General features: G+C 27.6%; 1 protein-coding gene across 1 annotated transcript in view; it reads left to right on the forward strand.

Moving 5' to 3' along the window:
* The window catches only part of LOC101239559 (tudor domain-containing protein 7), a 62,839-nt gene that overhangs the window by 13,193 nt on the left and 22,325 nt on the right, over positions 1–27,321 (forward strand). Inside the window, exons 3-15 of the mRNA XM_065795586.1 lie at positions 1,633–1,672; positions 3,475–3,655; positions 6,748–6,790; positions 8,627–8,738; positions 8,850–8,957; positions 9,090–9,242; positions 9,348–9,438; positions 14,946–15,045; positions 15,320–15,357; positions 15,481–15,836; positions 17,787–17,896; positions 18,878–18,995; positions 19,111–19,239. Coding sequence (XP_065651658.1) covers positions 1,633–1,672; positions 3,475–3,655; positions 6,748–6,790; positions 8,627–8,738; positions 8,850–8,957; positions 9,090–9,242; positions 9,348–9,438; positions 14,946–15,045; positions 15,320–15,357; positions 15,481–15,836; positions 17,787–17,896; positions 18,878–18,995; positions 19,111–19,239 — 1,579 coding nt within the window. The remainder of the gene's footprint in view (positions 1–1,632; positions 1,673–3,474; positions 3,656–6,747; positions 6,791–8,626; positions 8,739–8,849; positions 8,958–9,089; positions 9,243–9,347; positions 9,439–14,945; positions 15,046–15,319; positions 15,358–15,480; positions 15,837–17,786; positions 17,897–18,877; positions 18,996–19,110; positions 19,240–27,321) is intronic.

Genomic DNA, 27,321 nt, shown 5'->3' on the forward strand with positions numbered 1-27,321 from the left:
ACTTGTTAAATGTTATAACAGAAAGGTTCTGTCATTTATTTGTTAAAGGTGGTGAGGCAAGGGCTATTGCTCTTGACGTATTAAAAGCTTTTGATGAGGTCTGGCTTGCTAGACTTCTCCGTAAGTTTGCTTCATATGGTGTATCTAAAAGTTTTGGAGATTATTAAATCATTCTTTTGTAACCACAATATCAAAGAAGTCCATTTTTCTTAATTTCCAGTAACCTCTAAGGTACTACAAGACTCTATCCTTGGTCCTGTATTGCTTTTCACCTGCATTCATGATCTTCTTTCTAAATAGAAATCATCACTTTTTTTTGCTTAGAACAGGCAGTCGATCTTAATTTTATTCTGACTAGCTTGGGGCTCGCAGTGGCTTGTGAATTTTAACTCCAACAAAACTCAATCATTGACTGCAAAAAATTATTGCAATGTTGTTGATACTTCTATATTGATGAATGGCAACACTCTCACTGAGTCCTATCCTTTATATCTTCTTGGTTTATCATTTACTACTGACCTCTCATAAAAACCATATATACAGTTGATTACAAAGTTAGCATTTCATAAGGTTGCATCTCTTTATTGTTCCATTTCTTTACTCTTTATTCCATTCTCTATCTCTACAATCCTCTTATTTGTCCCTGTATGAAATAATTTTGTCATATTTAAGCTTGTCCTTCTAATGATGCCTTTTCTCTCAAAGGTCCAAAAACTTGTTACAAATTTAGTCAGACCTACTTTATCTGCCAAGTTTTATTAATTGTCCCATTGTAAAGTTTCATCTCTTTTTTCTACAAATACTATCATGGTCACATCTCAAACAAGCTTATATCTCTAGTTCCATACACCAAATTCATTCTGGTATGATCCATCATTCAGCAAAGTTGCATCATTTTACTTTATTTATACCTTTATGCTCTAAAAACTCTTATTCATATAGTTTTTTTCCTTGCACATTAATGCTTTGAAATTCGCATCCATCTTCATGTTTTGCGGAGTCAAATAGTTTACAGTTCTTTAAATTTTCTATCAACTGTTTTCTTGCTCTCTAATAATTTTTTAATATCTAGTAACTCCTAACTTAAATAGCTGTTGCTTGCTGCTTTGTTTTAATTAAATTAGTTAAAAAAAAGGAAAAAAAAAAGGGTAAATCAAAATAAACAAATTTGACTATTTTGAACTGTTCATGTTACATTTTCTCTGAATATAATCATCGTAATGCAATCTGAAAAATTATTTTCCATGGAGTAACCCCTAAATGTAAAAGAATTCTTTTAAAATTTTCAAGTATTTTTATTTATTTAAAATTGACAAAAAATTTATTTAATTCATTAGTGGTTAAAAAAAGTAAAAATTATTTTATTCATTTAGTTCAACAATAAATTATAAAAACACTTGTACAGAAATGAAAAAACCTTTAACTTAAATAACTTATATTTTCAATATAGTTCAGAGTTTATATGACAGTATAATTCAGACTTATGACATGTGACAATATTTAACAAAAATGTTAACCAGCATACTTGATTATATTTTCTTAGTATCTTCTTAGTATGTAAACAAAATCTTTTTTGTTAAAATAAAGTGAACAAAACGTTTTGTATGTTTTATTTACTTTTTCTTTTTTCAGCCCAGCCCCAAATCGAGAGATATTGTACTTAAAAAAAAAAGTGAGTATTTTAATTTTTTTATTATATTCTGCTTCTCCAAGATCAGTAGTTATATACTGTTATTCAAAACTTCTGTTTTTAATTTTATCTTACAGTTTTCAATGGGGTTTAAATCAGGTGAATTGTCTGGTTTTTGAGTAAAAACATTAGTTGAATTTCCTTGCCTGATAGCATTTTCTTCAATTTTTGCGTGGTGACATGTTGTCCTGTCATGCATAAAAATTTCAAATGTTCTAATTCAAATACATTGTTCCTCAAAATTGTTAAATAGTTTGTGGAAAATTTACTTTGAAAAAAATAACATGACTGTTGGCAGTTGTTACACCTTAAATCATAATTTTTTTTATCCCGAAGGCCAAAAAAGCTACTTCAGTCAAAGGAGGCTACGTTATTGTGGTTACAACCCTTTCATAACTTTTTAACTCTGAAACATGAACCTTGAGGTACAAGGCCACAATGCAGAGAAACAAGATTGTCCAATTGCTGGATATTGTTTAACAGAAGATGCTTTGTATCTAGGATTATAGTGGTGTGAGTTTAATGGATGGTGAATATTGACTATTGAATATTGACATGTCATCACATTTTCACACATGTCAGTAGCAGTCTAATCTTTGTGTTCTTTTCAAAATTTGGTATGATCACAAAAGGTATTTTGAGGAAAGTGTTGTTTCAATTCGGCACAATACAAACAAAGATTAAAGTTCTTTTGCTTGCACAGTTCAAGTACACCTTGTATTTGAACTGTGCAAGTACTAACATTTACATTAGGAGACAGTTGAGGAGGAATTTGCTTGAAATATGTTTGTCAATCACAGTCAAATGGCGTATTATGTTGGTTTTCGGAATCTTAAATTTTGGTCTTTCACAGGATTTACCTGGATTGATGTCATCTGTTAACTTGATGCACTTAATGATATCATGAGCGGTTATCTTAAGCATCTTCAAACATGCTTTAGTTATTTGTTCAGACATGCCATTAAAAGTCGTACTTGTGAATGTTCAAAAAATGATGCTATAGTATGTAACAAGTGATGGTGTAGTAGTATGTAGTATGTAGCAAGTGATACTGTAGTAGAATGTAGTATGTAGCCAGTGTTGCTGTAGTATGTAGAAAGTGTAGCATATAGCAAGTCATACTGTTGCCATAACAATCTAAGATAATAATGATTGAATTTATTACATATACATATTATTTATACATGATTTTGATGTATATAGAGCATATAAGATATGTTCCTATTTGTTGATAACTATGCAATCACCCATGCAATGTTTGCTTAGTGTGTTGCCAACGTGCATATTTTTATCGAATACCAAGAGTGGGATGGGTTTTAATATCTGTACCTATTGCAAAGAAAGCTTATAGTTAGCATTTTTGTTATTAGATATATTCACTTGTAATAAGCATTTTCATTATTTCATTGTATTCATTATTTCATTGTATTCATTATTTCATTGTATTCATTATTTCATTGTATTCATTATTTCATTGTATTCATTATTTCATTGTATTCATTATTTCATTATATTCATTATTTCATTGTATTCATTATTTTATTGTATTCATTATTTCATTGTATTCATTATTTGATTGTATTCATTATTTCATTGTATTCATTACTTCATTATTTCATTGTATTCATTATTTCATTGTATTCATTATTTCATTATATTCATTTTTTTATTGTATTCATTATTTCATTGTATTCATTATTTCATTGTATTCACTTATAAGTGATACAAATGCATTATATAATTATAGTAAAAAAAATAAATTAATAAACAATATATATTTTCAGGATAGTGAAAGAGTTTCAGAGTCTGAAAATTTAGTTGTCAATATATCTAACACCTCTTCAGAAAGTAAACGAAACATATTTTTAAAAGATAAATCATCTGCATTTACTGCAACAACATCAGTATTTACTGCAAAGAAATCTTCATCTTCTTTAAAAACATCTGTGTCCACTGCAGAAACAGGTAAAATCAGTTTAAATGTTTTGTTAAATAAAAAGTTATACATTACCTAATATTGTGTATACAATAATATAGTATAATAATGTATACTATTAATATAATTAATATATTAATGTAATATAGTATACTATTAATGCATGTAAAAGCAACAAAATGCAACAGAAGCATAAAAATTATATGTATTTATGTTTAGTATTTAATTTAAGTATACAATAAATGGAATCATTGCACAAATACAGGAGTGAAATGTGAATTGACATAAGTGGGTCAAAAGAGTTTACAAACATCGGCATAAGTGCAAATTAGCATAAGTGTAAACTGGCATAGGTGAGAATTAACATAAGTCTGCACTTATGCCAGTTTGCACTTATGCGAATTTGTTTTTATAGCAATGTTTGCAAATTCTTTTAGCAAACTTATGCCAGTTCACTTAGGCTGATTCACACTTATGCCAGTTTGCACCTATGTCAGTTTTTGCAACTACTTTACACTTACCAATTCGCAACTAAATTCAAATTAAGTTGCAAGTTCGCAATTAAACCAGTTTTTTTGAGCTTAAAATGGATCTCACTTCTCCTCCAGCATGGGGCTCTCAGTGGCTCGTGAACTTTAACTTTTAAGATAAAACTCTTTTTTTCAGCTAATTGTGCTAAAAGTCCTGCCATAAAACATAGAAACAAGTTTAACTGCTGACCTATGAGTTTCAAAAACTCATAGGTCAGCAGTAAGATTGGCATTGCCAAATGCCGACCCTAATTCCAAGGGCTGTATATTTATGAACATTAATGTACTTGATGAGTCACCTACCCTTTCTCTTCTAGGATTAACTCTTACTTCTACTCTTTCTTGGAAACCATTGCAAAGTTAGCATCTGCTAAGGTTGCATCTCTTTATCGTGCTTGCCACTTTCTTACTCTAGATTATATTCTTTATCTCTATAAATCTCAAATCATTTAATTGATATCGATCCTACACTCAATTAGAACTGCTATGAAACTCATATTTGACAAAACATACTCTCTCATTTTGGTAAGAGACTCAATTTCTCAAAATTGATCTTAGACTCAATTAATCAAAATCGACTCAAATAAAACTGCTTTAAAACTCTTAATTGACAAAACATACACTCTTGTAGTGGTAGGAGACTCAATTACTCAAAATCAATCCTAGACTCAATTAGAATTTCTTTAAAACTCAAAATATTAGTAGGCAGGGATGCGGAGTCCCAAAAAGGACTCCTGATTTTAAAGTCACAAAAAGATTACTTCATCCTAGTTTTTGGTATCCAAGAGTTCTAAAAATATAAATAAGTTTATGGATTACTATTAGGAAAAAAATTAAGACTTTTAAGTTAGAGGAGCAATCATTTTTTGAACCCGGAGTCCTTAGGTATAATAGCGGCAAGGACTCCGGGACTCCAGGACTCCGGGCTTAAAAACAATAAGTCATTAAATCTCATGAATTTTTTTAATATAGCAGATCATAAGTCAACAAACATGTTTAGAGCTTCTGGACACTACAGATTTGAAAAAAGTAGAGTTATAAAGCCGGAGTCTTTTTGGGACTCTGCATCCCTGGTAGTAGGAGATTTCAATTTTTCTAACATATAATGACCATGCGATAGTTTAATAGTTCATTACAATGAAAACTTAACTGAGCATCAATTTATTGAAGTTTTAAATGTTTGTTCTTTATACCACTAGATTTTTCCAACATTCAAACAAACTGGTTCTGACACAGCAGTCAACACTCCTAACCTGTTTTTAGCTTACAATCTAAAATCGTGTCAATTTGTTCTAATGTGGTCCGCAATCAGGTAACTATAAAAAGAGAAGATGCAATAACTCTATGACATGCAATATTTTACAAGTTTTATTGACAATATAATATTCATGAGAGATAAGTTTGCTATAAAATAGTAAATTTAAATAATTACTTAATAAATAAGTAATAACTATAAATAAATAATTACTTTAAATAAGTACTTGAAATAAGTCAATTATGTTAAATTGTTTTATAGTAAATCTCTGTGTGAATACTATTAGTTGCTATTACAAATTTATAACAATTCTTTTTACTTGTGTGTTCCTATTTTTAATAAAAAAAAAGGTACAGTGAACCTTAGTTACATGCAGAAGTAAAAAATGCAATCAAAATCAAACATTTGTTTTTTTATTATAATTCGCATAGTTAAATGTCAGTCAAAAATCAAAGCATTATGAAAAAAAAAGTGTTTTAATTTTAGAAAATAGATCAAAAAGCAAGCCTCACACCAAATTTTTTATTTTCACTCCTAAATAAATAATGTTGATAATAATAAAATAATGCGGTAGTGGTGTAGTGGTAGAGCGCTTGCTTCATAAGCGAGAGGTTCCGAGTTCGATTCTTACCACGTCCCTGGTAGTACCGCGCTCAACTTGTTTCTCCGCGCAGGGGCCTTGTTTGTCAAGGCTCGTGTTTCGGAGTTATAGAGTTGGGAGAGGGTTTTTTTTTTTTTTTTTTTTTTTTTTTGTTATTCACCTCCTCAAGGCCGAGAAGTGAGAAGGCCACTACAGACGAGGAGGTTACTTAATAGTGGTTATAACCCTCTCTCAACTCTATAACTCCGAAACACGAACCTTGACGAACAAGGCCGCTGCGCGGAGAAACAAGTTTTAACCACAAGTTGCCTCCTCAACTGTAGTGGCCTTCTTGGCCTTGGGGAGGTGAAATACAAAAAAAAAAACAAAAAAAAAAACGTTGTACCCCAAATTAGAGTAATTAGAAATTACTCTTATATTTTTATATTATATAATTAGAAAGAAAACCCCAAATTAGAGTAATACGAAAAAAAAAACAATAGCTAAAAGTTCTTTACATATTAATATTGAGGTTGTTACTTAGGTTTTTTTAATTATTGAAACTGAATATTGAAGTTATTAAAAATTAACTTAGTAATAAAGTAGTTTTTCAAATCATTACTACTCATTTAGATACTAAAGATTTAGTTTTGTTATTTTGTTTATTTTATTATTTTGTTTATTAATATTTATTTTTGGTGAAAAATAAAGAAAAATTGAATCTTATTGTATTTTTTTTTTCTTTTATGGCTCAAGCTTCAAGTGTAATCAATGAACTTGTTTTGCTGGAAATTTCTGGGTAATTGTCTTTTATTTTTTATGTTTTAAAATAAGTATTTTTTATGAAAAATTGCCTTATGTTATTACATATATATATTTTTTAATGTCGTTCAATTATTACAGAAATTTTGTTGATTTAAATTACTTTCAACACATCTTACAAAATATTGTCAAAATTCAGAAGTTGTTTCAAGCGCTCAGTTGATTGAAACTGTTGATATGATAAATTAATTTTGTATTCACATATAAGTACCTTTGTTTGAAAAACATTTTTAAATGGCAAACGAGCCTTCACCACTGTTGTTGACAGGGTTGCAAAAAATATTCTGAACACTTCTAAGTAGCTAATCAAATGATATATATATTCTTTCTTTGTGATTGCAAAAATGTAAGTTAACTTTATCACTACAAATAATTTCTAACTGCTGTTCTATAATCCAAATAAGTCTTTCTTTGGATTTTGTTGTTAATGTCAAATCGTGAATGATAAATTAAACTTTCTTGCCAAAATGTTAGTTCTAATACCTTTTTCTTAACAATGATTATCTCATGAGCCCTTTGTTTATTTTTTAGGAAGAAAATAAACCATTGATTTTTTAAACAGTTTTTTTGTAGCTAAGATTTTATCTGTTTCTGTATATACCACTATAGTATTATAGTTCTGTTCATCCTGTATATACCACTATTGTATTGTTTTTATTATTATTATGGTTATTGTTATTGTATTATTTTTACTTTACTGTGCCATATGTTCTTATTTAAAATTGGTTTCTCTACCCATTGGCACGCAGTTTAAAATTTAAAGTATTGTAAGTTGTTTTTAATAACTAAAATAACAAAAAGCTATCTGATTTTTTTTTTCAATTCAAAAAAAATAAATTAAGTCATTATTGTATAAAGAGTAGTGTAATATTGTATAAGCAACCCAATGATCTTAAAACACAAACCTGGATGAACCATACTGCTGCGTGGAGAAGCAAGTTAAGCACAATGCTATCAGTGACATGGTTGGAAATGAACTCATGCTTATGAAGTGAGTGCTCTACCACTAAACCACAATTGTATTGGTGATATTGTGATGGATTTTTTGATTGAAAACCACTCATTTGGACTTTAGCACAAGTTTAATTTATACAAAAGTTATAATAAATAAACTTGTGTTTAAACTTGTGTCACTCCTTGTTTTCTAACACTTATCTTTATCTTTATCTTAAACCCTTATCCTTTCTTATCTTTCTTCCTTATCCTTCTAACACTTATCTTTTATTATGATATCCAGAAGTTCAGTAATGAGTCAAAATGTAGTTTGTAAAAACTTTATCAAAAAATTTATATATCAGTTAAAGAATAAAGTTATTTTGATATCTTTTTCTGTTATATTCTTATTAACAAATATTGAAGTTTGCTTTTAAAATTTTAATTTTTTGTGAAAATTGCTATAAATTTAATTTACTGATTGTTTAGTTTTGTGTTATAATAATGTAATGTAATGTAAATAATGTATAAATAATCTAATTAATACATTAATATACATTAATATATCTAAATAATTGTTACACAATAATATATTTTTAATAATTTTAAATCCTCTATAAAAGTTTGAACCCAATATTCGGTAACAGTAATGGTAATGTTAATAGTTCTGTAATAAAGTTTAAATAAAAAATTTAAATCTGTTGATTACTTTCCCCCTCCTCTCCTCTCCCCTTCCCTCGCCCAAGTAAACTAATGTGTCTGCTGGTGAATACAAATCAAACTTTTTTTTCAAAAAAGTTAACATCACAATTAACTATGTGATCCTAATTTCATATTATAATAAGAAGAAATAGACTTTACAGAAACTTTTTTTTTTCAGGGAAGTTGTCGATGTGTATATTAGTCATGTATCAAGTTTGGATTGCTTTTACATTCATTTAGCCGATTCGACAATAGGAGAATTTGACACTTCAATGCAGGTTTATTACACAGTAAGTAAAGTTATAAAGTTTTTTTAAAAGAGTTTCATTTTTCCAAGTAATAGATTTATAATTCACAAGTTGTTTTCAAAATTGTTTAAAATTATTTGTTTATTTTTTCAGAAAACTCATTTACTGTTTGCAAAAGCTTATGTTGGTAAATATTATGCTGTATTTTCAACAGAATATAAAATGTGGTTTCGTGCAAAAGTTCTCAGCTTAAGAGAACAAGTAAGAGTCTTTAAGATGGAATTACTTTTTTGATGAAAATGCTTTTTAGATGAATTTTTTTAAAAATATGATCATCTCACCATCAAGATTGCACCATTGCCCCATTAGTTTCAAGTTTTTTTTAAATTTTAGAAGCATCGTTCCCCACTACACATTTGTCATGTTTTTTATGTTGACTATGGTAATGATGAAGAGGTTATCGAAGGAGAACTCAGAGAGCTAAATGATGAATTTAAATCTCTCCCAATGCAAGCAGTTCATTGTACTATCCATAAAATTAATGAGGTTTTATAGCAAGCATTTTTTTCAAACTTTATTTTAACTAAAACTCTTTATCAGCTTTTATGCAGTTACCAATAGAACTAATACAACAATATAATTTATATTCAGAAGCTCAGGTTTGTGTCAGAAGAAAATATTAACATATTTCGTAGACTTACCAAAGATAAAAAACTAAAAATGAAGATAGAATCAAAAGATGGTATGAATATAAATATATTTTTGATAGATTTCTATCAAAATTGCAGCCTTCGAAATTAGGGTCAGAGTTTGGCAATGCCAAGTCTGAGGGTGGCGAATTTTTACTGACCTCATTTTTATGTTGATGGGGTAAACCTTTTGTGTCAAAAATTTTGTGCTGACCAAAAATAGTTTGACAATTTATTGCTGATCTTATTTTTTCTAATTCTGAGGGCTGAAAACCTATTAATATATTTTAAATGCATTTTTTATAAAAATTACTTAAAAAAATTGTAAAAGTTTTTTTTATAAAATGAAGTAATTTTCCATGTCTAAATGTACAAATGTATAGCTTTTCATCATTTATATCTTGCAGGCATTTTGGGGCAATATTGGACTTTTATTAAACATTCATTTTAAATGATTTATTCAAGAATGGAAATTTCGAGAGTGGAATTTTTTTTTTTTAAATGTTAGATTTCAAAAATGTCAAAAAGTTTGAAGTCTGTATACATCCATATCATCATTCTTGTATCCATATAGTTTTAAATAATGAAATTATTGTAATTAATCAATTTAGAATATAATATATTTAATTTATTATCAATTTAATGATAAATATTAGTTTTAGTGTAAACTAATATATAAAGAAAAAAAAGTTTCTATAATTAAAAATAAATTTAAAAGTTTATAGAAATTTAAAATTATTCTTTCATAGTATCATGGCAGTTTTAAAAATAGAATCATTTTATGTTAAATGAAAACAGTGCACTACAAATCTGTGAAATAATAATTTGATATAAACTTTGCATAAAACTTCAGCATAGTATCTTATATATTATGTACTAAGTTATGATGACTGTGACATTTTAAAATTTTAGGTACTAGATAAAAATAAGTAAATACTTGGGTACTTAAGTTTCGAAAAATTGTTTTTTTTTGTTTAATATTTTACTACTGTTGCTTATTCTTATGCTTAATTCTTTATATCAATTTTAAATAGTTTTGCACTTGTATTTTGCTCAAAAGACACAATGAAACTGTTCGCTAGTCTTTCCCAGAATTTTAAAATCAATAAAGGGTCTAGGAACTCTTACTTAAACAAGCTGCTTATCCTTGCTAGTAACTTATGTGACAAAAATATACAATTTTTATGTAAAAAATGTTTTACTTTATTTGATTAATAATCTTGTCAATAGACCAAAAAATCAAAATTTTCAAATCAATTTTTTTCTATCTCTAATGTACTCCTACATATTTTTACTATCAAACCCCTGAAGGTTTTTCTTGAGAAAAGAGGTTCAAATTTAAAGTCTTTTTGTGACACAGTGATAGCAAGTATTTAAAATGGTCTCTAAACCATTGGGTTCTGGAAATAGATTGACCCGTTGTTGAAGCAGCCCTTCTCTTATATTGTTTTGCTGCAATTATTATTTAAATGATACTATATTAAAAATAGAAAGGAAATATAAATAACTTTATTATTTTTATTACTATTTATTTCAATTATTCCCATACTTTGACTAAATACACTATTAGTCACTTGTTAGTCACTATTAGTGACTTCACTAATTAGTCACTATTAGTGATTTTAAAAATGTATTAGTCAATTTTTGTGACTAATGAAAATTGTCTATTTAGTTGACAGTCCAATTATTTGATAGTTGTAATAACACTACATATAATATTTAGCTGCAACAACAAGGCTATAGTAATTGACTGGGGCCCCAGTCTCAGCTCCGGCTAAAAATGAGACTTTGTGCAAACTCAGCCCTGGTAAAATTATATGATTCAGTAGGGGTTGATAGCTGGGACTAGAAAAAAATTTATAATACTTTATATATTATAATTTTATACTTACCTTTACTATTTAATAAATACTGGCATATATTTATATATTTTTAAACTCTAATTTACTTCCAATTAGGTTGCAAACAACCACTATTAAGTTATGAGTTACTTTAAAATAGAGGATAGGTTTAAAATGCTAGGAAAAAATTAACTGAAAACTTAAAATGTTGTAGGTTGTATAAAAAAAGAAAACATAAAGATGGGTGAGAGTCATAAGATTTTTTGGTGTGCAACAAAAAAAATTGGATCAAATAAAGTTTTTATAGCATGAAGGGACAGATACAGTAAAAGAATGCAACTTATTGAATAAGAAGTCCAATCTTGGCAGATAAAGCTGGTTTAATTACATTTAGAATGTACTTTTAGACTTGAGTAAGGGGATTGTTATTTGTCATTATAGGAATGCTAAGAATATTGTAATATTTTTTTGCAGTATATAAATGAGTTTTGTTGTCTAGCAAAAATTTTGGATTTGAAGACCAGACTTGAAATCCACAAGCTACTGCAAGCTTTAGGCTGTTACAGAAGAGAGATCAGATTAAAAATTGGCTGCTTGTTCTAAGAAATTAAAAAGTAAAGACTTTTTGTCAAGACAAGAGTATTAGGTTGAGTCGTCAGCAAATAGAGCCACTTTAGATAAAAAATTTTCATGAAGATCATTATTGTAGATAAGAAACAATACAGAAGCAAAGATACCCTTAATGTTGCTTAAAATGAAGGAGAATGAAGGCTTTTAAGAATAACTTAAATACTGCAGTCAGTAAGAAATAGTTTAATAATCTCGAAAACTTTATACAAAGAAATTAGTAACAGAGTGAAGACTAATTGTAGAATAGTTGGAGAGGTCATAGTGTTTTCTAGAGTTTTAAAAATTGAAACCACTTATTTAGCATTTCTTAAAAGTTTAGCAGAAATTGAAGAGAGTTCTGGAGAACACTTCTTTAAGACTAATATGGAAAACTTGTCTGAAGCACAAACTGTAAAAGCGATGAATTTAGAATTAACTTTAGCATTGGAAAGATTAATTTTGATGTTTAACAATGGGTTAATCTGCTTAACTGGTATGGCAGGAACATTATGGCCTTTAGATTCAAGGGTCACGTTAGAGGAAGAGTTCTTTCCAAATAATTGTGTCCTATTTTAGGGAGAAGTAAAAAGAACAAACTTATGAATTAGAGATTGAATGTTAGGTTTACTTTAGTTAATGACACTGTTGAAGACTTTCCAAAAGTCTCTAGAACCTAACATCTGAAATAAGATACAAGGTTTAGTAAACTGAAAATAACAGAGCTTAACATCAGACTGGGCCTTTTTACATTGGTTTCTTGCAAGAATTAAAGGATATTTGTTCTTGAGAGAGATATTCTTGTAAAAAAGATGAAAAAAGTGATTATGGTTTAATAAATCAATTGCTTAAATTGGTTAAAAATGTGGAGTAGAATGAGGCTTGACTTAAAACTAAAGAGAAGGAATAAAAGCTTCCAAGATGCGCAATTATGGTTATATAATATGGATATAAATATAAAGGCTTGCTATTTATTTAGATGCTTTCATATTTATATGGTGAAGTGTTTGCAGAAAGAGAAGATGATCAGATGGATGTGTGGTATGACTTGAACAAGATGAGAAAAGGAGGAATAATCTTATGTCTCCTTTTCTTATCTTAGAAAAAAACATTCTATAAAAGGTTAGAACATTCTATAAAAACAACATTGTTAGAGAAGATTAAAATGATTTAGGTATCAGTATGCCGAGAGGTAGCAGCTTCAGGAGATAATTGTAGCAGTAGAACTAAGAAAACTTCAAGAGAGTGTTTTTCATATTGTTGAATGAGCTTTAGTTAAGGAAAGAAAATGCTTTAGATTGTTTAAATTAAAGAAACAGCATAAACAAGGAAGGCTAAAACCTGATGATAATGATGATGATAATGATGATGATGATGATGATGATGATGATGATGATGATGATGATGATGATGATGATGATGATGATGATGATGATGATGATGATGATGATGATGATAATGATGATGATGATGATGATGATGATGATGATGATGATGATGATGATGATGATGATGATAATGATTATGATGATCATGTTGATTATAATGATGTTTTTATATGCACATATATACCAAATATAACATGAATTTTGAATAAAAAAATATATACTTTAGGATGAATAAAGTTACAAACCTGACCCCGGCCTTGTCAATATTTTATCAAACCCCGCCCCAGTCAAATTTCAACCCTGGTTGCTTACTACTTGGCCATGGCTTTTTAGATGTTTGAGAACATTTCAAAAATGTGCAAAAAAAAAGCTTAACTTGACTGACAAAAAACAATTACAAAAAAATTTTACTAAAAAAAGAAACAAACTCTTAAAAAAAAATTTATTTATTAAATATTATATTTAATAAATAAAAATGTCAATATCTTTTTAAAAATATTTCATGCTTTGCATAGTTTGCAAAGTTTAAAATATTTGAAACAATTCTTTTGAGTAAGATGAACAAAAGAAATAATTAAATCATTGAGTTATGCAGAAAAATAATGTCTTTAATGTTAAAAAAATTTTGCTTTGTGCCAGATCCCTGAATTGGCGATCTATAATGATCAGTATCGAAACTGCAGACTAAATATACATTTAATAACTTTATATTTTATTCAAGTTCATCGGTTTATTATACTATACATACATATTACATTCTACGTGAATTATAATTATAATTTTATTTTGTAAATATGAATTATAATTTTATTTTGTATTTTGCATAGTAAAAGTAAGTTTTTTATTGCATCAAATTATTTGAAAGCAAACTTTTATGGTTAAACTAAAAAGGTAAGTATATTTTATGAAGAGGAAGTGCAACTGCCTCACATTACCACAATTTATGAAGAGGAAGTGAAACCACTGATGATGTTTAGTGAGTAGGCTTTTAATTGTTAATTTTCAAGTCAATTTAAGTTCAAGTCAATTAAAATTTAAAGTCAAATCTGTGTGTGTATATTCTGTATGGACCTCTGGCGCAGTGGTGGTTCATCCATAAGTCACTTTATGTATTTCTATATTTTTGTTTTGTTCAAACCTCCGGCATGGCATTCATCTACTTGTTATTCACTATGTATATATGTATATTTGTGTTCAGTGACCTGTAAGTTCTTTTATGTTTATTTTACAAATGGTTATTAATAAAATTTCATAAAAATGCAGTTGTTGCTGAGTCTTGTCTTTATAAAATCAATCAGATCCAAGTCTTGTATTTATAAAATTAATCGTCCAAGTTGTTTTGAAAAATTTACATTGGTCATAAAAAAAACATACTTTTTAAATAATAAAAAATCAATCTATATTTATAAATTTACTAAACTTTATATGATTTTTAATAAAACTTGCACAGCTTTATATAATTAAATAAAATTTTTTTAAATATTTCTTTTTATAAATGATCAATAAAAGTAAATTGTCGCTTTGTTTAAAAGTGTTTTGCTAATATTAAAACATTTTATTACAAAAGAATAATGTTGTGGAGTTAATTCTTTTAGCGTGTTAAAACTTAATTTTTCGAGCATACACGGAAGTATTTGCATGCATACATGGAAACATAAATTTACATGCATAACTAACACAATTTAATTTCAGCAATAGTTTTGATTATTATTATTCCTTTTAAAGGGTCTGTTTATTCTGTTTCTCTATTTGACGAAGACTCCAATAATCTGTTGTCAAGGTTGGACAGTTCTAGTAAAGATTCTGTTCTGCACAAGAGTTTAAGGTTTAACTTCATTTTAAATTATGTTTTATTTAAGTTATGTTATGTTTTAAATTATTTTATAAGTAAAAATCCTGTTATTAGAAAGAAATAGTTAAACAGAGTTTTGTAGTTTAATATTTTTTGTTTAAAAATTTAATTTATTCAAATAACCATTTCTTATGGTTTTACTTTATGGTAGAAATTTTTTATTTTGTGACTTTCGGTTGTTGTTCTAACTAATGCACTAAATTGTTCTAACTAATGCACTAAATGCATGCCACTTTCAATTCTGTAGCACGCAAAAACCATCAATAACTCCAAGTAGTATCCAAGGTAAACTTTTTGCACTTTTCAAATTTTTGATAAATTTCTAATAAGCAGCTTTTATATTGTATGTTTTTTGTTGTTATTTTATGTTGAGGTATAACATTCTTGTTATTGTTTTATGTTTTCTAGCAAAATGGGTCGAGGTGCCTGAAAATGAAGACTACATTGATGTAACTGTAAATAGTGTTTTTAGCTCGAACAGCGTTTCAGTTTCCATGATAGGTTCTGAATACAGTGAGAAACTAGGACAATTAGAAAATGAAATTTTTGATTTTTTTCAAAACACAACAGATAGTCATATTTTAAGTTTACAAGTTGGTAAGTTTTATGCTGCGTATTCTGGTAGTACTTGGAAGCGCGTAGAGATACTTGAAATTATGCGTAATGAATGTGAAGTATTGTTACTTGATTATGGCAACAAAGTCACTCTACCAACAGCTGAAGTTAAAAACTTACCTGAAAGATTTTTGGTTTTGCCATTTCAAGTAATTTTTTTCAATAAATTCTTTTTATTTATATAGTTTAATTTAAAATTTACCAATCAATATTACCAATAATTTTTATTGGTAAATTGTATATATATTTACCAATATATATACAAATATTTACCAATATTACCAATAAATAAAAGTTTACCAATGAATTAAATTTATAAAATTTACAAAAATGTAAAATTTTAAAATAATTTAAAAAATATAAAAAAATAAATTTATTTCTAGTGTAAAAATATGTGTAATAGAAAATGTAAAAATGGGTTTTAATGTATTGTAGCATGAGGATGGTCTAAACAGATACTAAAAAATTGTTAGTTATTAAAAAATCATAAATTAAATATTTAGATGCAAAAAATAGTTCTAACTCATTTTTTCATTGCCGATTATTGTTGTTTTGCAAATACTAGAGCATTGTTTAGTATATCATTTGTAATGGGTTAAACTTATTGATGCTTGGTTGGATGAAAGTACAGTATTGCTTTTAAATTTTTCAAAGCTTGTAGAAGATTTAATAATTTCAGCAATCTTTTTCCATTGGTTCAATTTGAATATACTTTTTTATTTTGTGGTTGGTTTTTCTAAGTATATTTTGCTTTATTTGTATTTGGAAGCAAATATATAACTAATATAGGAAAGAAAAATGATACAAAAACTTAACAATTAAATTTAGTCAACTCCCTCTAATCCATGCTTGCATGCCCATACTAAAAGCAAAGATATAACTGTAGACTCACTTTAAACGGACTAGGTTTTTGGTTTGACAAAATATTTTGGCAAACCAAATACTTAGTAAGATTTTCTAAAATTGTTTATTACTATTGCTTTATTTATTATTATTACTATTTATTTATTGCTCTCATTACTATTTTGGCATAAAATTCGAGCCAAGACCCACTGATACTGTCCAGAAGCTGTAATTTTGTTCTATTTCAGTAATGTGCCAAGCATTATTAGTCATTCTAACTTTCTTTCTAATTTAACTTCTAAACATAGTCTCCATTATAACTTCTAAACAATGGATAATATCTCCATTATAACTTCTAATCAATGGATAATATCTCCATTATAACTTGTATTTGTATCTGTGTTATCACAACCAATAAGTTTTAAGCTATCTTCTATACCATGCAAAATAGGACATTAAAATATTTTATTTGCAATATGTTCTGCAGGGCTAACTATTTATTTTTAAAGTTTTTTTTTCTTTGTTTGAATAATAAAGATATAATGAATGGATGAATAATATAATGAAGTTACAAAGATTTTTTATAACCAGAATCATTATTTTCTGCAATAATCTTAACTTTATTGTTGGTTCTATGCACTTTGTATTTGTTTAGCAAATATTCATTATTTTATATAAATATTTTTACGTAGATTAGCGTTTCTCTTTGTGGAATCTCGCAATCATTTGTTGTTCCTGCAGTACTGGCAATAAAGTAAATAATGTATAAAAGTGAATTTTCTTTTTATCAAGGAATATTACAGTTAAAGCAATTATGTATTTTGGCATGACTTAAAAAGTATCTATTATGTTACAAAATTTGATATTCTGGTTTGTGTTCCAGTAATATGACCTATTAAAGATTTTTGGTCAATCCTTAAAAACTACATGTAGCCTTTAAGGATTGACTAAATGTACATGTAGCCTTGTACAACTTGTTTACGCTTGTACACACTATATGCAAACAAAAAGTTGATGCAGTAAACTGTAATTGCAAAATGCAGTTGCAAAACTAAAAAATAAATGTTTAGCTTACTATTCTGTTGAAGTATATTTTTCTTCTTCGCACAATATACATTTGAACATTTTTTAAAAGTAATATTTTAAATTTGTCAAATTATTTGAAAGTAATCAGATCTTAAGAGTTGTCAGAATATTAAAAAAAAAATTTTTTATATCTATTTTTGTATATTCTGCATCTTATTTGTTTTTTATAGTCAATTAAATGCTCCTTACACAATGTCCAAAGTTGTTTTGATGCAGATATCCTGCAGTATTTATCAGATGCATGCATTGATAGTGCTCTAATAGCTCACATAATTGAAAGGTATTTGATAATTTTTTCTCTTTTGCATTATTTCTAATTAACTACTTTTTAATATTATTTCTTAATTGAAAAGTAATATTTTTATAGTCTCAAATTTACTAAATTTTCGTTATTCATGATTTTTAAATGACTTAAACATTATTTTAGTAAGATATAATTTAGCCCTCGATAAAATGAGGTTGGCAATAATTTGCTGCCCTTAATCTGTTAGAGGTTGGCAAAAAAAAAAAATTGATACAAAGGTTTTACGATAAAACATATTATACAGACCTCGGTTTTACGATAAAACATATTATACAGACCTCGGAATTAGGGTCGGCATTGTCGAATGCCGACCCTAATTCCGAGGTCTGTATAATGTGAGATAAATATAATTGCAAGGTGTGAATTAACTGATCTCAAATTTTGAAAAATGAAATTATTTCTGATCTTCAAATTCTCAGTTTATTAGTTACAAATTTCATTAAAACACAATTTTTTATATTTTAATGAAAGAGTTAATTTGTCACATTGGAAAAGATTATGAAAAAGCAAATTAATAAATTCAACTGCAAAAATGTTAAAATCAAAACTTACATATTTTAATTTATTATTTGTTTAAACATCAGGTGATTCGTGTATTATAGAAAAAAATGTTGAAATAATAATTACTAAAGGTCATAAAAATATGTTAAGTAATTTTAAAACCAATAAAAAATTATACTAAAGTTTAAGCTATTTGCGCATTGTACCAAACATTAAAATCTGATTTTTGTTAGGGGAAAGTTTTAAAGAATTATTTATTTAAAAAATTAAATGTTTTTAATTTGACATTAATTTATTGATAATATAAATATTATTTAAAAAATTAAATGTTTTTAATTTGACATTAATTTATTGATAATATAAATAACGATAAAAAGATATATTTTAAATTATGTTGTTTTAAAATGTCTTTTTAATAATAATATAAGTAGTTAAAGTTATTTAATTTGCTTTAAGGCCAGTAAATAAAGACATTGTAATTGAACTGTATGGATCAAATGCTGACGAGGAAAATATCAACCGTGAGTTAGTTTCTCGAATGAAATCTGATAATCAACAACCTAAAGTTCCTGAGGTATTTATAGTTCAATAGATTCATTTTAATTAAAATTTGATAAAAATCAATTAATTAGTATTTCCTTACATAGAATTTCTATACTTAAAATGTTCCTAAAAAATCTTTTTTTTAGCCAGGATGCCAGACCGTTGGTTATATTACTCATATAACACTAACTGGAGATTTTTTTATTCAAATAAGAGGACCTGGGCTGGAGCGCCTTCAAGAAATCATGATGGATATAAACAGTCACTTTTCTCAGGTTTAAATTTTATAATATTAAAATTAAAGAAAAGTAAAAAAAATGACAAAAATGAAATCTAGATCTCAATTTTGTTGCAGTATAAGTTAACACAAATCTGAAGTAATAAAACTAAATAAAGAAAAAAGAAAGAGTTAGTGTAATTAACATTAAGGGAATGTCCTATTAGATATTTGTTTATTTTAAAATCTTAAATACTAAATTAAGTCAGAAATACAAAATACACAAAATTTTAAAATGCAGGTGTTTTTTAAAATGCAGTTTGATTTTTCAATCATTATTATCCTTGAGTATGGCTACAGCATCACTTGTTTAATTTAGACAAGTACAACTTGTAATGGTAGACAACAAATCTGAACAAATGATTGCTGCAGGTTTGATGATCCCAAAGGCAGTATTTCATAATATCATTTATTACATCAAGTCAACAACTGGCAGTAATCCAGAAAAATCCAGTGTAAGACCAAGAATTATCATTCCAAAAGTCAACAACATGATATGTAATTTGGCTGTAAAAGATACATAGTTTTCAAGCTCAAAAATTTTTGCCAAACTGCTTTATTGTGTTAATGTTAGAGAGTTCACAGTTAAAAAATGCCTTACCAAGGACTTTCATCTTCTATTGTAGCATGTAGTGTTTAAACTACACTTTTTCGAAAAAATGTCTGGTTTCAAGGCAGCATACTTAAAGAACTATGTATCTAATTGATTTTGAATTAGAAAAGACCTTATTTCAAGCATTACTCATTGTGCAGTTTATGTACGTGTTAAGCAATATTATGTACCTAAAGCGAATTCTGTTGAATGTTTGAATAAAGATTATGTAAAAAAAGTTTGTTACAAAGATTTGAATTACAGTTACATTCGATACAAGTGTTATTTACAAATAAAATAAATTTATTTTATTTATTTTTATTTTATTAAATAAAAACTTTATTTTATTTTAAAATATTCAGCTAAAAAATAAACAAATTTTATTTTGTGTTATTGCTTTGTAAACATGTTTTAAGACTGCATCAAAAATTTGCACAAAACATGTTAAACTTTTTTTTATAAGTCAAGTGAATGTGTAACAATATATACATTTTAATAAATAGTACTTGGAAGCCAAATCTTTGCTTTCACAACAAAATGACTGTTAAACTAGTTAACTAAAGTTATTGTTTTTGCAATAAGTTATATTTTTTATTTTTTACTCACTAACATTTTAAAAATATAAATTCTTTATTAGTTGCAAAGCTGTAATTACAAATTTAAGAAACAACAACAAAAAAATTAACATTTATATAAATGTCCAAAAAAAAATTAATCATTTATATGAGTATCAAAAAAAAAAAGAAATTAGTTTATATCAAACATTTAAAAAATTTAGTTTTAAAATTAAATATTTAAAATAAAATAAACATTCCATAATATATTTATTAAATTTTTTTAATTGAGTTAATTAATTATATTGCGGTAATTTAAAAAAGTTATGCCCTAATAAATATAAAGAGAATTTTATGACGTCAAATTCACATTAACCGTTTCATTTCCTATGACCTACCATGCGGGTCATAATAGTTGTTAGTAAATGTGACCATGCCAAAAATGGCATTTGATCACATGACTAAGTTCTAAGAAAAGTTAGATTTTTAAAAAATTACTTTGACTGTAATTTTTCTTACAAAAAAAAACAAAAACATTCAGAATGTTTTTAAAAACATTCTGAATGTTTTTAACAATATAAACAATGTTTTTATTTTTATTTTTTTTAATAAAATGTTTTTATTTTTATTTTTTTTAATAAAATGTTTTTATTTTTATTTTTTTTAATAAAATGTTTTTATTTTTTTTGCTGTAAATCATGTGCGGAGTCTTGCTTCATCGCCTATCTTATAGCCTGACTCGCAACAAAGTGCTGCTGCATCAACTGACAAATAGCCTGACTCGCAACAGAGTGCTGCTATATCAACTGAAAAGTAGCCTGACTTGCAACGGAGTGCTGCTACATCTACTATCTTTTAGCCTGACTCGCAAGGGAGTGCTGCTACATCGACTGAGGGTTTGGTTGGGACAGGCAGTCTATCAATTAATAAAAAAATTCCGGTCTTGCATTTTAATTTTTACTTTTTGTCAACAAAATACAGAAAAAACTTTCTGACAACATATAAAAGTTCTATATATATATGTATATATATATATATATATATATATATATATATATATATATATATATATATATATATATATATATATATATATATATATATATATATATACACATATATTTATATATATTCACACAACTATCTTATCTTATGTTTCCAATATAATTGTTGTTAGTATAATTGTTCAGATGTGTAACTGCTGAATGTGTAACTGATTGAATGTAACAGTTCAGATGTGTAACTGCTTGCAAACATTCTGATGTCTTCTGCATGCCTCTTAGTAAAAGTATAATTTTTACAGGGTAACAATTTTAATCGTTTTGGTTTAATAGAGCACACATTTAAAGAGTGCCGGTATAAACATAAAAGTGCAACTAAAACAAGTTTGTTATCTACAACTTTAACTATATTTTAACTAACATCATATTTTTGTATATAATTTTTTTTTTTGTTATGGTTGTTAGTATCATTTGATGGTTGCATAAAGCATGAAACTGTTGCAATTATTTAATCGCTCTCTTAATGCTGATAATTCATACTTTGTACCTTGTTTATTATTTGGAGTAATTTTTTTAATTTTTTTTGATAATTAAAAACGAGAACAAACCTAATATACTTGTATATATGTAAAAAAAAACCATATATATATGAAAAAAATTTATAATATATTATTGAGTTAATTTTTATTTTTATTTGAAATTTATTATTATAAAGTTAACAAATAATAGACTAAAATAATTTAGGTAAGCAAGGTTTAGATTAAATATCTATAAACACTATTTTGTGCAAAATTAAAAAATGATAAATAATATGCAAAAATATTTGATTCAGTATTTGATGATGAAATAAATTCAACTAAAGTAAAAAGTAATCAAAAAATAAAATTTTGGAAACAGGTGCATTTTTTTTTTGCATATACGACTGTCCTTGTTACAAGTGTAAAAACAGGTATACTTGCTTTTTGCCTGTTTTTTAATAGAAATGAATGATTCAAAATCACTGAAGTAGTTTTTGCTGATCTTTTGATGTTTAAGGGAGAAATCGGCTTTAGCTTGACAAATGGAGATGTTTTAAGTGATTAAAAACTTTTTAAAAGATTCAAATCAAACTGACTTATTTTAAAAAGCCATATTATTCGTGGTACTACAATTTTATAAAAAGTATAAAAACAAAATTCGATCACCGCGAGCCAGAGGCATGCAATCTATTAGAGCAGGGTCTACACAACCAAAAATAATTGACGATTGATTTTAACCAATTATTTTTCAAGAAGTTTGTCTTCAACTCCATCTAAATCAAAAACCTCTTATTGTTTTCAATTCTGTTCGGTGTAAAACCACTTCATGCTTTCAATTCTGTCCGGTGTAAAACCGCTTCATGTTTTCGATTCTGTTCAGTGTAAAACCGCTTCATGTTTTCAATTTTGTCCGGTGTAAAACTGCTTCATATGTTTTGAATTCTGTCTAGTGTAAAACCACTTTATGTTTTCAATTCTGATGAGTCCGGTGTACAATTTAACCAAGTCAAAGTCATTTGTAGAAAAGGTGTAAAAATACTAAAAAATTATCACCAACAAACTATAAAAAAATGACAACAGTTCTGACATGTTCCCATGCTTATGGTAATTTTTAGCTATATCCATGTCGATAATAATGAAGATGATTGATGTAGTTGGTTGGTTACATAAAGTTTTTATTTTTTTGTTATTGTTTTCTTTTTTAGATATGTTAAATATTTCTCTCAAAATAACATAAGTAAAAGTATTATGTAAGACTGATGCTAAGGCAGTGGTGAAAATGTTTTTTATTACATGCGTGAATCAGATTAGATGGAATCTGAATTAGCTTGGTTTAAAATAATATATTTGCCTCCTACAAATATATTTTAAAGCTTTAAGATTCTGTTTCTTGGTGGTAATGCTTTGCACATTGGCTTAGAATTAAAAAAAATCAGCTCTTCAAAATAATATTATACTTTGGCTTTTGCCAGCTCACACAAGTCATTTTTTGCAACCATTAGACATTGGTGTTTTTAAAACAGTTAAAACCAAGTAAAAGAAAGTAGTTAAAAGTTTTTAATTAGAAATTTCAAAATTCGACAGACACTTTGCTGCTATCTTTAAAGACCTCATCAATAGAAATGATTTTAAGTCAGAAAACACGCTTAGTGGTTTTATCAGTACTGGTTTATTTTCATTAGATCATTCAAAAGCTACATCTGAAAAAACACAGTGTATCAAGCCATTGAAGATGATGACGGTTCCTCATTATTTTAAGAACCAGTTTCTAATACTGTTTTGGGCAATGTAACTTTCTAAGATACCTAAAAAATATTTTTCTTGAGATTATTGAGAAGTTTTGTTGAAAAGCGTAGAGACTTTAAAAATCAGCTGTCAAACAAGCAGGCAAAAATGTTAGGAACTCAATGTTTATATTTTCAGCAATCAACTAACACCTCTAGCTAGTAATAAAGAAAAATTAAAAAAAATAAATGGCCACCCAATTACAGTATGACAACATATGATGCTATAGTTTTTGTTATCCACAATAAATAATCTGTTAAATAATCTTGTAAAAGCAGTGGAAAGTTAAAGAATCAATACATAAATCTAGTTAAAATTGACTTTATTCAAGATTTGGACATTTATCTTTTTTTAAAAACTGATTGATCTTGTTAGCTTGTAATAAGTTTTTTATTTTCATTCTTTCAATATTTGATTAATAACTAAATGTATATATTTTATTATGTATATTGATTGATTAATAACTAACTAAATGTATATAATGTATATATATTTTATTATATATATTGATTAAATAATAACTAACTAAATGTATATAATATATATATATATTTAACATCCTTGCTTCTAACAAGGACGCAAGCAACCACTATTAGAGTTGGAAGTTACTGGAAGAGAAAAGATGAAATTTACAAAGCAAGATAACAATTAACAGGCGACTTAAAAGCTTGCAAATTAAATAAATCAGGAAAACTAGATAGAAAGAGCGATTTTCAAAGAACTGATTTTTGAGGAAAAAACTAGACAAATAAGGATTTTTGGAGCACTTAGGAACAGTTACAGTAAAAAGTGAGACTTTATTGAAATAATGAGTAACACGAGAATGAATTTTAGTAAATGGAACAAGAGGCACTAGCTCTTTAGAGCAGTGCCCATTATAGTATTTGTAGAAAAGAGAAAGAGAGAAGCAACAATACGACAAAGGTTAGCTGCAAGAGCAGGTTAAACTATGTTTACTATGCGATTTTGCACCTTGTCTAAAAGAGAAAGGGCATCATTCAAAAATCTTCTCCAGATATATTCCACAATATTCCATACAAGGATGGATTTGAGATTTATAGAGATAAAAAATAGAATTCTAATTTAGAAAGCAATGAGCACAATATAGAGATGCAACCTAAGCTGATGCTAATTTTGCAATGGATTTGATATATGGTTTCTAAAATCAGAAGAACGATGAAAGAGTTAATCCTAGTAGACATAAGGTAGATGACTCATTGAGTACATTACCGTTCATGAATATAGAAAGATCTAGAATGTTGCAATAACAATTAGCTGAAATAAATTTAATTTTATCTGAATTAAAGTTCACTAGCCCCATGCTGTAGCAGAAGTGAGATCCTTTTCAAGCGCCCTCGAAGCAATCAGAGTGTTGGCTTTTTATCAAGACAAGAATAAATGGTAGTATCATCAGCAAAAAATGTCATCTTAGATGTGAAAATTGCTTGAAGATTAATAATGTAAGTTTAAAAAAGTATAGGGCCAAGGATAGAACCTTGAAGAACCCCTGAAGTTATAGGGAATGAAGAAGAGTGCTGTCCATCGTGGACAACTTCATGGTACGATTGGTAAGGAAGGATTCCATAATCTTAAAGATGTTACCTGATACACTGTAAAAGTGTATCAGGTAACATTTTTTCAATGATTTCTAGCAATAGTTAACAGATATCTGTTTTAGTGATTGATGTGGAAGTAATGGTTATGGTTGGAAATTGCATCAGTACAATAAAAGAAATCTGTGGTGAAGAGTGATGCTTGACCTAAAATCGTCAAGAAGGAATAAAAGTTTCTATGCCAGCCTGAATCCAAGAAGCACATTTGTCAGCAGAAAGAGGAAAGATTACCCAAGAGCCATCACAAAGAAAATCATGGAAACAGTTTCACTTAGCTTTAAGGTAGTTGGAAAAGGGCAATAGGAGGATTCTGATGAAGAAGAAGAATGAGATAATAGTTTTAAAGAGAGATTATACTGTGATCAGAAGCACCTAAGGGTAAATGTGGACAAACTGAGCACTGACTAGGATCAGAAACAAGACATAAGTCAAGTTGAGAAGGTAAATGAATCTGATTGTCTGGAAAGCGAATCAAAAAGTGGGCTATTTGTGTTAGAGATTGCGGAAGACAAAGATTGTGGGCCTCAACAGCTGCAGATTCGCTGACACTAGAACCAAGCCATTCAGTGTGATGAGCATTGAAGTCACCAATAACGATGATATTAGTTGAACAATAAAGAGTGTTCAATTTGATCAGAAATAACATCAAAAAGAGTGCAGTCTTGAGATGAAGGAGAGCGATATAAAACAAAGAGAAAGGTTATAGAGTGAAAAACAATTATACAGTAAGGTTAAGTATTTGTCTCTTATGCCATTTATCTCAAAAAGTTACACTTCTTTTTTATTGGGCGTGTGTGATCTTTTTTGTTTTGGTTGATTCCACTTAGGTAATCTTGAGCAATTTTTTATTGATACTGCCCTCTCCAACTTTTCTTGTTAAGTCAGAGATATTTCATTTCTTTGATCATCTTCATCATCATCAACATTGAATATTATTTTTGTATCTGAATTTAAAACATTGGCTGAAGTAGATTTTGTTGCTGCAAGTTAACAAATTAACACAAAAACACAACAGCATTTCAAATTCGACATCTGAAAACAAAATAGGTGAACTGTTAGACTCTTTTTGATGCAATTTTTTAATCTGATGAAACGTTCTATCTAATCTAAACATTCTATCTACCTAATTATTTTATTATTCTCTTGAGTCTAAAAGAGGCAATACTTTCTCAAATTCTTCTTTATATATTTTTGTAGTATTTTGTCATTTTTTTATATGCAAAGTTCAAAATACTTTGACCACTTTACGAACTCATTTAATTAATGATAACATTTGCTGATGAACCAGAAAAGAAGAATTATTATCATCATTTTCAGTAAAGATTATTAGTAAACCATTTTTATTTTAGTAATCTTCACAAATTAATTTATCATCATCTGTGGAATTCTGCTCATTTTCAAATCTGGGTGTGGGAACAGATTTAACGTTGGCATCTTCTTCATTATGCAGACTAGCCTCATTAGTAGGTTTTTTGTAGAGCACGCTGATAACAGTCAACTGAATTCCATACGCTAAACATAGCTGCTGATGTGTTCAATTAAACTGCCAGCCTTTATCATAACTGCAGCGCCATCAGTGTTAAAACCTACAATATTCTTTATCAAAAGCTCAAAATCGCCTATTATTAACAAGCTCAACACATTCTGCTGGAGTTGTTCCAAAAATTCTTTGTCAGAGTGGACATTAATATTTATGTAACATCTATTTCTTTTCCATTCATCAAAAGTAAGAGTAAATCTAATCCCATTAGCAATTCTGCACAATAATTATTTAATTACTTGGTCTTGTATATTTATACTGTAATTCAAGACCATTTTGTGATTTGTTTGTGATCCTATGGTATGTTAGAAAAACCTCTGGCTGTTAAGCCTTTTCTGATATATGATATGCAGATAATGTTGAATAATAGACCATCACAGACAGTTATCCCAGCTAAAATAGCTGGCAAAGAGTCGTTCATTTTATCACTTTTAAAAAAGTTGTTTATAGTTACAGAGGGTTCTTATTTCTGTACAA

The sequence above is a fragment of the Hydra vulgaris genome, chromosome 04 (assembly GCF_038396675.1).
Source record: "Hydra vulgaris chromosome 04, alternate assembly HydraT2T_AEP".
NCBI classification, from domain to species: domain Eukaryota; kingdom Metazoa; phylum Cnidaria; class Hydrozoa; order Anthoathecata; family Hydridae; genus Hydra; species Hydra vulgaris.